We start from the raw sequence: 16,774 nt of genomic DNA on the forward strand, positions 1-16,774 counted from the left end.
CAGTACCTGCTGCAACCTACATCCTTCTGAATCTGCTTGGTCTCCCTCTACGATTTTTACGCTTCACACCGCCCTCCAATACTAGATTGGTGATCGCTCGATGCCTCAGAACATGTCCTACCAACTGATCCCTTCTTCTAGTCAAGTTGTGCCACAAACTCCTCTTCTCCCCAATTCTATTTAGTACCTCCTCATTAGTTACATAATCTACCCATCTATTCTTCTGTAGCACCACTTTTCAAAAGCTTCTGTTCTCTTCTTGTCCAAACTATTTATCATCCACGTTTCACTTCCATACATGGCTACACTCCGTACAAATACTTTCAGAAACCACTTCCTGACACCTAAATCTACACTCTATGTTAACAAATTTCTCTTCTTTGGAAACGGTTTCCTTGCCATTGCCAGTCTACATTGTACATCCTCTCTACTTTGACCACCATCAGTTATTTTGCTCCCCAAATAGCAAAACTCATCTACTACTTTAAGTGTCGCATTTCCTAATCTAACTCCCTCAGCATCACCCGACTTAATTTGACTTCTTTCCATTATCCTTGTTTTGCTTTTGTTGATGTTCATCTTGTACCCTCCTTTCAAGACACTGTCCATTCTGTTCAACTGCTCTTCCAAGTCCTTTGCTGTCTCTGACAGAATTACAATGTCATCGGTGAACCTCAAGGTTTTTATTTCTTCTCCATGGATTTTAATACCTACTCAGAACATTTCTTTTGTTTCCTTTACTGCTTCCTCAATATACAGATTGAAGATCAGAGATAGGCTACAATTCTGTCTCACTCTCTTCCCAACCACTGCTTCCCTCTCATGTCCCTCGACTCTTATAACTGCCATCTGGTTTCTGAACAAATTGTAAATAGCCTTTCGCTCCCTGTATTTGACCCTTGCCACCTTTAGAATGCGAAAGAGTATTCCAGTCAACATTGTCGAAAGCTTTCTCTAAGTCTACAAATGCTAGAAATGTAGGTTTGCCTTTCCTTAATCTATCTTTTAAGATAAGTTGTAGGATCAGTATTGCCTCATGTGTTCCAACATTTCTATGGAATCCAAACTTATCTTCCCCGAGGTCGGCTTCTACCAGTTTTTCAATTTGTCTGTAAAGAATTCTCGTTAGTAATTTGCAGCTGTGACTTATTAAACCGATAGTTCAGTAATTTTCACATCTGTCAACACCTGCTTTCTTTGGGATTAGAATTATTATATTCTTCTTGAAGTCTGCGAGAATTTCGCCTGTCTCATTTATCTTGCTCACCAGATGGTAGAGTTTTGTCAGGACTGGCTCTCCCAAGGCTGTCAGTAGTTCTAATGGAATGTTGTCTACTACCAGGGCCAGTGCTCTGTCAAACTCTTGACGCAGTATCGTATCTCCCATTTCATCATCATCTACCTCCTCTTCCATTTACATAATATTGTCCTCAAGAAAATCGCCACTGTATAGACCTTCTATATACTCCTTCCACCTTTCTGCTTTCCCTTATTTGCTTAGAACTGGGTTTCGATCTGAGCTCTTCATAATCATGCAAGGGGTTCTCTTTTCTCCAAAGGTCTCTTTAATTTTCCTGTAGGCAGTATCTATCTTACCTCTCTTGAGATAAGCCTCTACATCCTTACACTTGTCCTCTAGCCATCTGTCCTTAGCCATTTTGCACTTCCTGTCGATCTCATTTTTGAGACTTTTGTATTCCTTTTTGCCTTGGTTTCTAGGTCATATCCACCACACCATGATTTGTTACACATGATGACTTTTGTGTCAAAATCTAGATCAAGTTTTGACAGCCCGACACATGCATAAATGATTGGTTCTCTGGCTGTCAGAATTTTGTAATCAACTCCAGGATTTCGAATCATTTCCACCAATTCATCAAATGATTTACAATGATCAAACATGATTGCAGCACAGATGGTAGAGTTTTGTCAGGACTGACTCTCCCAAGGCTGTCAGTAGTTCTAATGGAATGTTGTCTACTACCAGGGCCAGTGCTCTGTCAAACTCTTGACGCAGTATCGTATCTCCCATTTCATCATCATCTACCTTCTCTTCCATTTACATAATATTGTCCTCAAGAAAATCGCCACTGTATAGACCTTCTATATACTCCTTCCACCTTTCTGCTTTCCCTTATTTGCTTAGAACTGGGTTTCGATCTGAGCTCTTCATAATCATGCAAGGGGTTCTCTTTTCTCCAAAGGTCTCTTTAATTTTCCTGTAGGCAGTATCTATCTTACCTCTCTTGAGATAAGCCTCTACATCCTTACACTTGTCCTCTAGCCATCTGTCCTTAGCCATTTTGCACTTCCTGTTGATCTCATTTTTGAGACTTTTGTATTCCTTTTTGCCTGCTTCACTTACTGCATTTGGTATTTTCTACTTTTATCAATTAAATTCAGTATCTCTTCTGTTACCCAAGGATTTCTACTAGCCCTCATCTTTTTGCCAACTTGATCCTCTGCTGCCTTCACTATTTCATCCCTCAATGCTACTCATTCTTCTTCTACTGTATTTCTTTCGCCCAATCCTGACAATTGTTTCCTAATGCTCTCCCTGAAACTCTCTACAACCTCTGGTTCTGTCAGTTTATCCAGGTCCCATCTTCTGATATTCCCACCTTTTTGCAGTTTCTTCAGTTTTAATCTACAGTTCATAACCAGTAGATTGTGGTCAGAGTCCACATTTACCCCTGGAAGTGTCTTACAATTTAAACCCTGGTTCCTAAATCTCTGTCTTACCATTGTATAATCTATCTGCAACCTTCCAGAATCTCCAGGGTTTTTCCATGTATAAACATTCTTTCATGATTCTTGAACCAAGTGTTAGCTATGATTAAGTTATGCTCTGTGCAAAATTCTACCAGGTGGCTTCCTTTTTCATTTCTTACCCCCATTCCAGATTCACCTAGTATGTTTGTGTCTCTTCCTTTTCCTACTATCAAATTCCAGTCACCCATGGCTATTAAATTTTTGTCTCCCTTCACTATCTGAATAATTTCATTTATCTCATTATACGAGGCATGTTTTTTAAGTATGTACCGTTTTGAAATTAAAAAAAGACATGCTCAGATATCTCAATAATCTTATTTTTACATGAAAGCCTGTACCTTAATCTACTTTTCTACACAATTTCTCACAATATTGAGGCACTTGTCATAATCATGTACCGGTTTTTGAATACCCTCCTCATAGAAGTCTGTCGCCTGACTTGTTAACCACTGCTTTACCACTGTTTTGACTTCATCATCGTCTTGAAGACACTGACCGACCAGGTGTTTCTTCATGTGCAGGAACAGATGGTAGTCATTGGGCGCAAGATCGGGACTGTATGGAGGACGATCTAGAGTTTCCCATTAAAAAGATGTGATGAGATCTTTGGTCTGATTCACCACGTGCAGACGGGCATTGTCTTGCAGCAAAACGATGCCCTTGCTCAACTTCCATGGACTTTTGCTTTGATTCTGGTGTAATTAGGCCACACATGTTTCATAACCCGTAACAATTTGGGTTAATAAATCATCACCGTCATTGTGGTACCGCTCAAGGAAAGTCAATGCACTGTCTAAACGTTTGGTTTTGTGCACATCCGTCAACATTTTCAGTACCCAACATGCCCACAATTTTCAGTAATACAAGTGCTCGGTCACAATGCCATACAAAACACTATGAGAAACATTAGGAAAGTCATCCCGCAAGGAGGAAATTGTGAAGCGTCTGTTTCCTCTCACCTTACTGTCCATTCTTGCACCAAACTTTCATTAACAACCGAAGGATGCCTACTCTGTTGCTCATCATGCACATTTGTGTAGCTACATTTAAATGCTCTCACCTACTTTCCTACCATTCCATAACTCATGTTTTCTCTGTAAACTGTACAGATCTCACAATGAATATCGATCGCTTTTAGGCCTTTAGCACTAAGAAATCTTATAATAGCCCGTACTTCACAGTTGGCTGGACTCATGATTATCGGAGGAATCTTAAACACTCAGTACACGACATAAACACAGAAGAATCAGACTGTAATGGCGTCAGTGCATAGACAACAGATGTAGGTATCCAATGCGCTTGCACAGTACCCTGACTGCAGAACTGCGGCCGCAGTGTGGCAAAATGATACTTACTTAAAAAACATGCCTCGTACATTTCATCATCTGCAGAGCTAGTTGGCATAGAAACTACTGTGGTAGGTGTGGGCTTCATGTCGATCTTGGCAACAATACTACGTTCACTATGTTGTTTGTAGTAGCTTACCCACACTCCAATTTTTTTATTTATTATTAAACCTACTCCTGCATTACCCCGATTTAATTTTGTATTTATAACCCTGTATTCACTTGACTAGAAGTCTTGTTCCTCCTACCACTTAACATCTATATCTCAAAGCTGGGCACACTAACAAATTTGAGGGAGGATCCAAAAATAATGAGAATAGTTTTACAAAAAATCATGTATTTTATGGAACATTTGCAGAACACCTTCAAAGCAGTGTTCATCAGGCATAATACACATGCCCCAACACTTTTCCATTGGTGGAAACAATTTTTAAACTTGTCTGAACTTGGGCTGTTTAGTGACCCCAGCAAATTTTTTTGCCACTTCTTTGTCTTGAAAATTCTTCCTTTTCAGGTTTTTCCTTCTTGGAAACCAACTCTCTCTCTCTCTCTCTCTCTCTCTCTCTCTCTCTCTCTCTCTCTCTCTCTCTCTCTCTCTCACACACACACACACACACACATAGTGTCTACTGAATAGAATGGGTGAGAAACCGATGTCATTTGGTTTTTCGCCCACAACTACGTAACACTCAATGTGTGTGCAGGACCATTGTCATGATGAAAAAGCCAACCACCTGGCTGCCATAATGTGGATAATTTCTTTTCTCACTGTTTCACAAAATCGTTTTGACATTTGAAGGTAGTAATGATTTTTAAATAAGGTGCAGTGGGGAACAAACTCATGGTGGAAAATCCCCTTGATGTCGAAAAAACAAACCAACATTGTCTTCACATGAGATCTCACTTGCCTTGCTTTCTTTGATCTTGGCTTTGATCTTGGTTTCTAGGTCATATCCACCACACCATGATTTGTTACACATGATGACTTTTGTGTCAAAATCTAGATCAAGTTTTGACAGCCCGACACATGCATAAATGATTGGTTCTCTGGCTGTCAGAATTTTGTAATCAACTCCAGGATTTCGAATCATTTCCACCAATTCATCAAATGATTTACAATGATCAAACATGATTGCAGCACAGATTTTTTAAAATGTTTTCACCCATTCTGGAAGTCAGAAATGTTGGGGGTCATGTTCTGTCTTCAACTGAGATTTGATCGCTTTTAAAATGAGAAAACCACTCTTAAACCCTTCCCTGGCTCAAAGCATTGCAGCAGTTTCCGCTGCTGATTTCCCCAACAGGAAGCAGAACATGGAGTTAGGATGTTGGCTTTTAATGTCTGCTAATGAAGAACTGCTGAACACGTGAAACAGCACTTGAGGGGGAAAAAAAAACCACTGTCCACAATAATTTTCCAACACCAGTAACACTAGGGCAACTGATACAAAATGGTGTCCAGTGAAAGCACCTAGTGGAAGAATTCAGAACTAGTATCCTACCAACAACCAGGGAAAAATTCTCATTACTTTTGTGTTCCCCCTCATATGTAATACCACTGCACATTTCTCATGAGTAAAGTTTGTACTCAGAAAGCAAACATGAAACAACGAAGTGTAACTGGTCCATGTGACTTATGCATTGAATATCTTAATCCTGTTGTCAACTTTCTACACAACAAGAAGGTATGCACTATTCTTATTATGATCTACTGCCACTGTGCCATGTTTTCACTGTGTTTATTGATTACTGCATCATTTCACAGAGATTGTTTAATCAGAATTATGTTTGGAGATGTAAGTGTAGAGGTACCTAGGTGTTGTTGTTGTTGTTGTGGTTTTCAGTCCTGAGACTGGTTTAATGCAGCTCTCCATGCTACTCTATCCTGTGCAAGCTTCTTCATCTCCCAGTACCTACTGCAACCTACGTCCTTCTGGATCTGCTTAGTGTATTCATCTCTTGGTCTCCCTCTACGATTTTTACCCTCCACGGTGCCCTCCAATACTAAATTGGTGATCCCTTGATGCCTCAGAACATGTCCTACCAACCGATCCCTTCTTCTGGTCAAGTTGTGCCACAAACTTCTCTTCTCCCCAGTCCTATTCAACACTTCCTCATTAGTTATGTGATCTACCCATTTAATCTTCAGCATTCTTCTGTAGCACCACATTTCGAAAGCTTCTATTCTCTTCTTGTCCAAACTATTTATCGTCCATGTTTCACTTCCATACATGGCTACACTCCATACAAATACTTTCAGAAATGACTTCCTGCCACTTAAATCTATACTCTATGTTAACAAATTTCTCTTTTTCAGAAACGCTTTCCTTGCCATTGCCAGGCTACATTTTATATCATCTCTACTTTGACCATCATCAGTTATTTTGCTCCCCAAATAGCAAAACTCCTTTACTGCTTTAAGTGTCTCATTTCCTAATCTAATTCACTCAGCATCACCCGACTTAATTCGACTACATTCCATTATCCTCGTTTTGCTTTTGTTGATGTTCATTTTATATCCTCCTTTCAAGACACTATCCATTCCGTTCAACTGCTCTTCCAAGTCCTTTGCTCTCTCTGACAGAATTACGATGTCATCGGCGAACCTCAAAGTTTTTATTTCTTCTCCATGGATTTTAATACCTACTCCAAATTTTTCTTTTGTTTCCTTTACTGCTTGCTCAATATACAGATTGAATAACATCGAGGAGAGGCTACAACCCTGTCTCACTCCTTTCCCAACCACTGCTTCCCTTTCATACCCCTCGGCTCTTATAACTACCATCTGGTTTCTGTACAAATTGTAAATAGCCTTTCGCTCCCTGTATTTTACCCCTGCCACCTTCAGAATTTGAAAGAGAGTATTCCAGTCAACATTGTCAAAAGCTTTCTCTAAGTCTACAAATGCTAGAAACGTACGTTTGCCTTTCCTTAATCTTTCTTCTAAGATAAGTCGTAGGGTCAGTATAGCCTCACGTGTTCCAATATTTCTACGGAAGCCAAACTGATCTTCCCCAAGGTCGGCTTCTACAAGTTTTTCCATTCGTCTGTAAAGAATTCGTGTTAGTATTTTGCAGCTGTGACTTATTAAACTTATTGTTCGGTAATTTTCACATCTGTTAACACCTGCTTTCTTTGGGATTGGAATTATTATATTCTTCTTGAGGTCTGAGGGTATTTCGCCTGTCTCATACATCTTGCTCAACAGATGGTAGAGTTTTGTAAGGACTGGCTGTCCCGAGGCCGTCAGTAGTTCCAATGGAATTTGTCTACTTCGGGGGCCTTGTTTCAACTCAATTCTTTCAGTGCTCTGTCAAACTCTTCACGCAGTATCGTATCTCCCATTTCATCTTCATCAACATCCTCTTCCAATTCCATAATATTGTCCTCAAGTACATCGCCCTTGTATAGACCCTCTATATACTCCTTCCACCTTTCTGCTTTATCTTCTTTGCTTAGAACTGGGTTTCCATCTGAGCTCTTCATGTTCATACAAGTGGTTCTCTTTTCTCCAAAGGTCTCTTTAATTTTCCTGTAGGCAGTATCTATCTTACCCCTAGTGAGATAAGCCTCTACATCCTTACATTTGTCCTCTAGCCATCCCTGCTTAGCCATTTTGCGCTTCCTGACGATCTCATTTTTGAGACGTCTGTATTCCTTTTTGCCTGCTTCATTTACTGCATTTTTATATTTTCTCCTTTCATCAATTAAATTCAATATTTCTTCTGTTACCCAAGGATTTCTAGCAGCCCTCGTCTTTTTCCTACTTGATCCTCTGCTGCCTTCACTACTTCATCCCTCAAAGCTACCCATTCTTCTTCTAATGTATTTCTCCCATTCCTGTCAATTATTCCCTTATGCTATCCCTGAAACTCTGTACAAACTCTGGTTTAGTCAGTTTAGCCAGGTCCCATCTCCTTAAATTCCCACCTTTTTGCAGTTTCTTCAGTTTTAATCTACAGTGCATAACCAATAGATTGTGGTCAGAGTCCACATCTGGCCCTGGAAATGTCTTACAATTTAAAACCTGATTCCTAAATCTCTGTCGTACCATTATATAATCTATCTGATACCTTTTAGTATCTCCAGGGTTCTTCCATGTATACAGCCTTCTTTTATGATTCTTGAACCAAGTGTTACCTATGATTAATATGTGCTCTGTGCAAAATTCTACCAGGTGGCTTTCTCTTTCATTTCTTTGCCAGCCCATATTCACCTACTACGTTTCCTTCTCTCCCTTTTCCTACTACCGAATTCCAGTCACCCATGACTATTAAATTTTCATCTCCCTTCACTATCTGAATAATTTCTTTTATTTGATCATACATTTTTTCAATTTCTTCGTCATCTGCAGAGCTAGTTGCCATATAAACTTGTACTACTGTAGTAGGTGTGGGCTTTGTATCTATCTTTGCCACAATAATGCGTTCACTATGCTGTTTGTAGTAGCTTACCCGCATTCCTATTTTCCTATTCATTATTAAACCTACTCCTGCATTACCCCTATTTGATTTTGTGTTTATAACCCTGTAGTCACCTGACCAGAAGTCTTGTTCCTCCTGCCACCGAACTTCACTAATTCCCACTATATCTAACTTTAACCTATCCATTTCCATTTTTAAATTTTCTAACCTATCTGCTCGATTAAGGGATCTGACATTCCACGCTCCGATCTGTAGAACGCCAGTTTTCTTTCTCCTGATAACGACATCCTCTTGAATAGTCCCCGCCCGGAGATCCGAATGGGTGGATTATTTTACCTCCGGAATATTTTACCCAAGAGGACGCCATCATCATTTAATCATACAGTAAAGCTGCATGCCCTCGGGAAAGATTACGGCCGTAGTTTCCCCTTACTTTCAGCCGTTCGCAGTACCAGCACAGCAAGGCCTTTTTGGTTAGTGTTACAAGGCCAGATCAGTCAATCATCCAGACTGTTGTCCCTGCAACTACTGAAAAAGCTGCTGCCCCTCTTCAGGAACCACACGTTTGTCTGGCCTCTCAACAGATACCCCTCCATTGTGGTTGCACCTACAGTACGGTTATCTGTATCGCTGAGGCACGCTAGCCTCCCCACCAACGGCAAGGTCCATGATTCATGGAGGGGTGGAGGGGGGGTGGGGGTGGGGGGGTGGGGGGTATGATATGTAAAAACAAAATTGGACATGCCCATTGCAGAATTCAGAGTACTAATAAAAGTGGGAAGGGCCACACAACTGTAACAGCAGTGTTGTGTACATTTTTTTGTAAAATCCTAGGAAAATTAGTTAGTTATTTCACTGAAACATCAAGCTATGAGACATTACAGGTTTGCCAGAATGGAGAGCCCAAGGACAGTACAAGTAAGGGACTATTCCAAATACCAATGACCTACACAACAGAACCAACCAAACAAATCCCTGTTACTGAGCACAGTAACACCAAATGAGATATGATCAGACCAGTTTTGTGGAACGGGTTCCATAAAGCTTGGGACAGCATAATCAAGATCTCTGTGGAAATGAGGGCATTGTAAAACCTAATAATCTACAATACATCTTCATACTTACTCTGCAAGCCACCATAGGATGCATGGCAGACCATAAAAGATTCAGTTTATAGCAAAGTTTGGAACACATCCAATGTATCATGATTTTATTTGCTGCCTTGTTCAGCAGATGGATGAATCATAAGTCAAAATACTGAAAGAAAAATGAATAATGGAGCCTGGTTTTAACTTAATTAATTGTCTGTAGCAGACGAATTGTCACTGCAATCTGGAGAAACACTGGTAATGAGTAAAAGAAGATTAAGGTACAGAAACCTCGAGGATAAGAACTTCTCATCCATATGTGAGGATTGTATATCACCTATGCCAAAATAATATTTGATCACAAACTTATCCATCTGGTTAATCAAAGAGTGTATATTATGTTAATATAGCTACTACTAGTTCAGCCGAGGCCAGAATTCCAGATTAACTGCAACCCAATGCCAATGCTTGGACTAGAGCATGACTGTTGTTGCTTGGCATGAATGCTTAGCTATGTTTACTGCAGATATGTCTTATCATGGAAACACTTTGTGAAAATTAAATTAACTACACTGGCCTCACCATCCTTCCATTCTCTGGTAGCAGGGTTGATTATCCCAAAGAGCTCATCATTAGTGACAGCTTTTGGGTTTAAGTCATTGTAAAACGGCTTCCTCTTCATATTTTGGTATGTCCTGAATAGTGTGCGCCATACCATAGTCTTGCCAGTACCAGCATTCCCAACTATGAAGACTGAGTGTCTTACTTCTAGAAGTTCCTGCAGCTGTACTATCTGGAATCAAATCATTCAATAACACATTAGAGCCCAATGAAAAATATTGTTTACAAAATCTTTTTCTCACATATTTCATTTAGTCATTTAATTTCTGTTGAAAATAACACAGACTTGTTGGAATTGATAATAATACAAAAAAATAGACTGTTACAGAGATCACAATGCAGAAATGATTAACTTGTATGCCAAGTATGGATCTTTCAAAAATTATATAGTAGTTAGTAAAATTTAAAAAAAGTACTAAGAAAACTGAATAAAACCCTGGACTAATTGCAAAACAAAAAAGAAAATTTAAAGAAGCTGAAAAACAAAATGGAGATGTGGAGTAGCAGATGGGCACAACAAAAAGACTGCAAAACAAGTAAGCTTTTAGCAAGAATGCCATCTTATGAATTGGATAAAATACACACACATTCACACAAATGCAACTCACACACACACACACACACACACACACACACACACACACACACGACCTCTGCCTATGGCTGCCAAGGTCAGACTGCGAGCAACAGTACATGATGGGAAAAGCAATCTGGGTGGTGGGGGGTAAGGAGGAGGGTGGGGCACGGAGGGGAGGGAGACAGGAGGGGAGGGGTGGAGGATGGTCGAGTGCTGCTTTGGGAGCAAACAGGGGCGAGGTGAAGAGAGGGTAGGGCAGCTGGGTGCAGTCAGGAGGTTAGACGGTGGGCAGGGTGGAGGAGAGAGGGTGAGGGGACAGTCAGTGGAAAATTGGAGAAGTAAAAAGGCTGTGGGTGTGTTGGTGGAACAGGAGCTTGTGTAGTGCTGGAGTGGAAACAGGGAACGGTGGAAGACAGTGATTAACATAGGTTGAGGTCAGGAGGGTTATGGGAACATGGGATTTATTGCAGGGAGAGTTCCCATCTGCACAATTCAGAAAAGCTGTTGTTGGTGGGAAGGATCCAGATGGCACAGGCTGTGAAGCAGTCACTGACACAAAGAACATTGTGCTGGGTGGCAAGCTCAGCAATGGAGTGGTCCAGACATTTCCTGGCCACAGTTTGTCAGCAGCCATTCACGTGGACAGACAGCTTGTCGGTTGTCATGCCCTTGTAGACTGCAGCACAGTGGCTTGTAGATCAAATGACTGGTTGCACAGGTGGCCCTGCCTTTGATGGGACAGACTGGAGTAAGTGGTGGTGGTAGGACATATAGAAAAGGTCTTGCACCTACGTCTGTTACAAGGATATGAGCCATGAGGCAAGGGTTTAGAACAGGCATCTTGTAGGGGTGAATGAGGATATTGTGTAGGTTTAGTGGGTGAAGGAATGCCATTGTGGGAAGCATAGGAAGGATAGTGTGTAGGACACAGGGCATGATAAGAGGAGAATGGGAAGAGGTGAGTGACCAGAGAAAGTATGAGTGATCCGTTTCTGTACAAGGTTGGGAAGGTAATTACAGTCTCTGAAGGCTTCAAGTGAGATTCCTGGTATATTTGGAGATGGACTCCTTGTCACTACAGGTGTGATGGCCACAGGTGGCTGGGCAATATGGAACAGGCTTCTTGGTATGGAGTGAGTGGCAACTGTCAAAGGTGAGGTATTGTTGGTGGTTGCTAGGTTTGATATGGACAGAAGTACTGATGAAGCTTTCTTTGAGGTGGAAGTCAATATTGAGTAAGATGGCTGGTTGCGTTGAGGAGGACCAGGTGAAGTGAATGTGGGAGAAGGTTCTGGAGAAATGTGGATAGGGTGTCCTTGTCATCTTAAATCCAGTTCACAAAGGTGTTATCAATGGCAAGGCTACATTTGAAACCAGTCATGTGATCTACAAGCTAAGCTGTAACCCTGCCAGTTTACCCTTCCCATTCCTATTGAGGTGTAGGACATGCCTTGTGAAATTCCCCCTATCAATAGCCTTGACAGGAACCAATCCAATGTCTGACACAGTGGCCACCCTATGCAAGTGATCCAACTCCATATTTACCTTCCTGACAGAGTGGTTCAGCTGGGGCTGATCTTGCCGCACAAAAGCAGGCACCAGCCCAACATTGGTATCGGTCGTTGCAGAGGCTATTTGCACAAGTCACACTCAATACTGTAGCCCTGATCTGTATCAATACTGTTTCCCACTCCACCCACTATCATCACATGATCCTGCCTTGAGAAACCTTTGCACTAGGAACCTATATCCACCTGGCTAAGACATGCACTTGGCTTGAAAAAGTTTGTGGCCTGGTACCTGTCACCTAATGTTTCCTGCAAAATCTGGCCCACACCTCTTCCATGGCTGCTACCTAGCAACAGAACTTTCCTCTTACTTCCTACTTTTTTTTGAAAATGTTGGTTTCCTAGTGAGATTCTGTTGCATCTTAACTACATCTACTTCTACTGGAGCCTCTTCCTTACTTAACTGGGGTAGCAAGACAAATCTATTGGTTGTGCCAATTTGAAAAGTGTCAGACCCTGTCATCTTTCTGTGGCCCCTGTTCCCAGCTACCACTTCCCACCACTGTTTACCCTCCTCCCCCTTAACCTCTTCAGTTCCTCCCTCGCTCTATCCAAATCAGCGTGAAGGGCTCTAATTTTCTTGTCCTGGTCAGCTATAACCCTGTAATATCTCTTTATATTCTACTAATTATCCCTGCACAATTCAATGAGTGAATTATGTTTCCTACTTGACCATCTATATACTCGCAGAATAGATGCGCAAAGCAGTACAGTTATATTGCTATTCCATGAGAGCATAATTACTCTTTGTAATATCCTCTCTCTGGTTTGTTGATAGGAATTCTAGGATCTTCTCCATGCTGAATAGCCACATTGAATAATTGTAATTTTGCTTTCGAGATTACCGGAAGAAAGAGATTGGAAATATATTGTATGCTCATCAAGAGAATAAATACTGAGCATTTACATCAAAAGGCTGTAAGGAATTTCATTATATATGTATTCTCTAACTGGAAATTTGCACAGAGGTGTCGTTTTGTTGGTAATCAAAAAGGAACTTCTGATGAAATGGAAATGAACCTGCAATTATTAGATCCAAGAGCTCCATTATTTCATCGGATAACTAAACTCTATCAAAGCAAACTTTCCACTTGATCTGAGGTTTCCCGACTGACATGCAATGCAAGAAAAGCAAGACGTCTTATTTACGCAGGATTGCAGATCGCTTCGAATCATCGAGACTGCGGACAAGGAGAGTCATCGTCCGATTCTGATTAAACAAGTAAAGCTTAATTATAACTTTCTTGAGCGACTGTAATGACTGTGATATGGCTGCTTATGAACAAGATCATTAATAAAATACTAATAACTAACTTTCCTCCTCACCAGCAACCAGTATAAAACACAATAATTAATTAAAATTATAATCCTATCTCTTGAGCAAACCCTGCAAAAGAATGAAGAGTCTCATTTGCTTCCCCAATTTCCATGCCACTACAATTTCCCCAATGAAACTATCTGTCACAACAGCTGCACAAAACCCCTGAACTAACTTTCCTACTGCAGCTCACACACTTAGTATCCATGGTAGTTTAGAAATTAGTTAAGAGATTTACTAAGTGATAACGATTATATATTAAATACAGATGCAAAGGGAAACTAAATACGTTTTGGAAACTAATATGTAAGTAAACTATTACCAAATGCACTTAAATTTGTGGTATAACACTAAATATACATGATCAGAAATTAGGCCTAAACAGCCGTATGTAACCAAAATGAACTTTTTGCAATTACTGGAAGAATACTCAAATAAAAGAAAAACCTTTAATGACAAGCTTGAAGAGCATACTAATGAACTATTTAATTAGTTAATATATACCAAATGCACTTAAGATTGCGTTATAATGCTAAGTATGCAGACTCCATCAATCCCACCAGTGAACTTGTAGAGACAAATGACTATCACATTACTCTATGAGTTGGATTTATAGTATCAAATTTTATTGGCACTGTTGACATTCCATGAATCCACTAATATATAGGCTGAACTGTTAGATCTGAAGTCAAGTGTCTCTTACAGACAGGATTTCTATTTGGATAGTTACAAAACAACAGTAACATAAATTTGGGTTCTCAATCCCGATATAGCAAAATAATGGAAATTCACATAACCTGACTAATGATAAATATGATTATATACATTTTTGTGACTTGTAGCAATAGGGTATGCTTTTGTTGCTAAAATATAGCACAAGCACAAATGTACTTACGTTACAGCAAAACAGAAAACATTGCAATCAGAGATGTTGTGGTATTTACAGAATTTCATAACACTGGAACAGCCATCTTCACAGTGACTATGTCACCCACCCCTCATTGTTGTTGTTGTTGTTGTTGTGGTCTTCAGTCCTGAGACTGGTTTGATGCAGCTCTCCATGCTACTCTATCCTGTGCAAGCCTCTTCATCTCCCAGTACCAACTGCAGCCTACATCCTTCTGAATCTGGTTAGTGTATTCATCTCTTGGTCTCCCTCTACGATTTTTATGCTCCACGCTGCCCTCCAATACTAAATTGATGATCCCTTGATGCCTCAGAACATGTCCTACCAACTGATCCGTTCTTCTAGTCAAGTTGTGCCACAAGCTCCTCTTCTCCCCAATTGTATTCAATACCTCCTCATTAGTTATGTGATCTACCCATCTAATCTTCAGCATTCTTCTGTAGCACCACATTTTGAAAGCTTCTATTCTCTTCTTGTCTAAACTATTTATCATCCACGTTTCAGATCCATACATGGCTACACTCCATACAAATACTTTCAGAAACGTCTTCCTGACATTTAAATCTATACTCGATGTTAACAAATTTTTCTTCTTCAGAAACGTTTTCCTTGCCATTGCCAGTCCACATTTTATATCCTCTCTACTTCGACCATCGTCAGTTATTTTGCTCCCCAAATAGCAAAACTCCTTTACTGCTTTAAGTGTCTCATTTCCTAAACTAATACCCTCAGCATCACCCGATTTAGTTCGACTACATTCCATTATCGTCGTTTTGCTTTTGTTGATGTTCATCTTGTACCCTCCTTTCAAGACACTGTCCATTCCGTTCAGCTGCTCTTCCAACTCCTTTGCTGTCTCTGGCAGAATTACAATATCATCAGTGAACCTCAAAGTTTTTATTTCTTCTCCATGGATTTTAATACCTACTCCAAATTTTCTTTTGTTTCCTTTATTGCTTGCTCAATATACAGATTGAATAACATCGGGGATAGGCTACAACCCTGTCTCACTCCCTTCCCAACCACTGCTTCCCTTTCATACCCCTCCACTTTTATAACTGCCATCTGCTTTCTGTACAAATTGTAAATAGCCTTTCGCTCCCTGTATTTTATCCCTGCCTTCTTCAGAATTTGAAAGAGAGTATTCCAATCAACATTGTCAAAAGCTTTCTCTAAATCTATAAATGCTAGAAACATAGGTTTGCCTTTCCTTAATCTTTCTTCTAAGATAAGTCGTAGGGTCAGTATTGCCTCACGTGTTCCAACATTTCTACGGAATCCAAACTGATCTTCCCCGAGGTTGGCTTCTACCAGTTTTTCCATTCGTCTGTAAAGAATTTGCGTTAGTAATTTGCAGCTGTGACTTATTAAACTGATAGTTCAGTAATTTTCACATCTGTCAACACCTACTTTCTTTGGTATTGGAATTATTGTATTCTTCTTGAAGTCTGAGGGTATTTCACCTGTCTCATACATCTTTGAATTGAATTGAATTTTATTTGATCCTGTAAGATTACATTGTGTACAGTAAATGTACGTGTAATATAGGACATGTCAAAGTGTTAACATTTCTTATCACTTATTCTTCTACACCTTTAGCTTACATTTTTACATTACTGATAATAAGTAACAATATATACAAATTTAATGGCATAAGTATTCTGCAACACTGTAAAACTCTTTTTCAATGAGATAGTCTTTAAGTTTCTTTGGAAAGTCATTGTGAAGTACACTATCTTTCAGGGTTTTGGGCAGACTTCTTAGTAGTCTGATACCAAAGTACTGGGGTCCTTTTTCTAGCATTGCCAGTCGGTGGGGTATGCTCCGTACTTCATTCTTCTTCCTTGTATTGTGGGTGTGTACACTAGCATTTGTAATCCAGCCCTCACTACCTTTTGTGATGTACATTATTGTTTTGTATATATACAACGATGAAAAAGTTAAGATATATAAATTCTTGAAACAGTTTCTGCATGTTTCAGAGGTCTTTCTTCTTAAAATGGTCCTAATTGCTTTTTTTTTGTAATGTGAACACTCGTTTTGTCTCTTGTTTGTTTGAGTTTCCCCACACAGTCACTCCATACTGTAAGTATGGTTCGAAAAGTCCATGATACACTGTACACAGAAGGTTCTTGTCTGAATACTGTGATAGC

At 40.0% G+C, this 16,774-nt stretch overlaps 1 protein-coding gene across 1 annotated transcript in view; it reads right to left on the bottom strand.

Moving 5' to 3' along the window:
- The window catches only part of LOC126277970 (dynein beta chain, ciliary-like), a 694,172-nt gene that overhangs the window by 161,634 nt on the left and 515,764 nt on the right, over window positions 1-16,774 (bottom strand). Inside the window, exon 26 of the mRNA XM_049977623.1 lies at window positions 10,213-10,423. Within this exon, the coding sequence (XP_049833580.1) occupies window positions 10,213-10,423 (211 nt within the window). The remainder of the gene's footprint in view (window positions 1-10,212; window positions 10,424-16,774) is intronic.

Source organism: Schistocerca gregaria, chromosome 6 (assembly GCF_023897955.1).
Source record: "Schistocerca gregaria isolate iqSchGreg1 chromosome 6, iqSchGreg1.2, whole genome shotgun sequence".
In the NCBI taxonomy this organism is placed as follows: domain Eukaryota; kingdom Metazoa; phylum Arthropoda; class Insecta; order Orthoptera; family Acrididae; genus Schistocerca; species Schistocerca gregaria.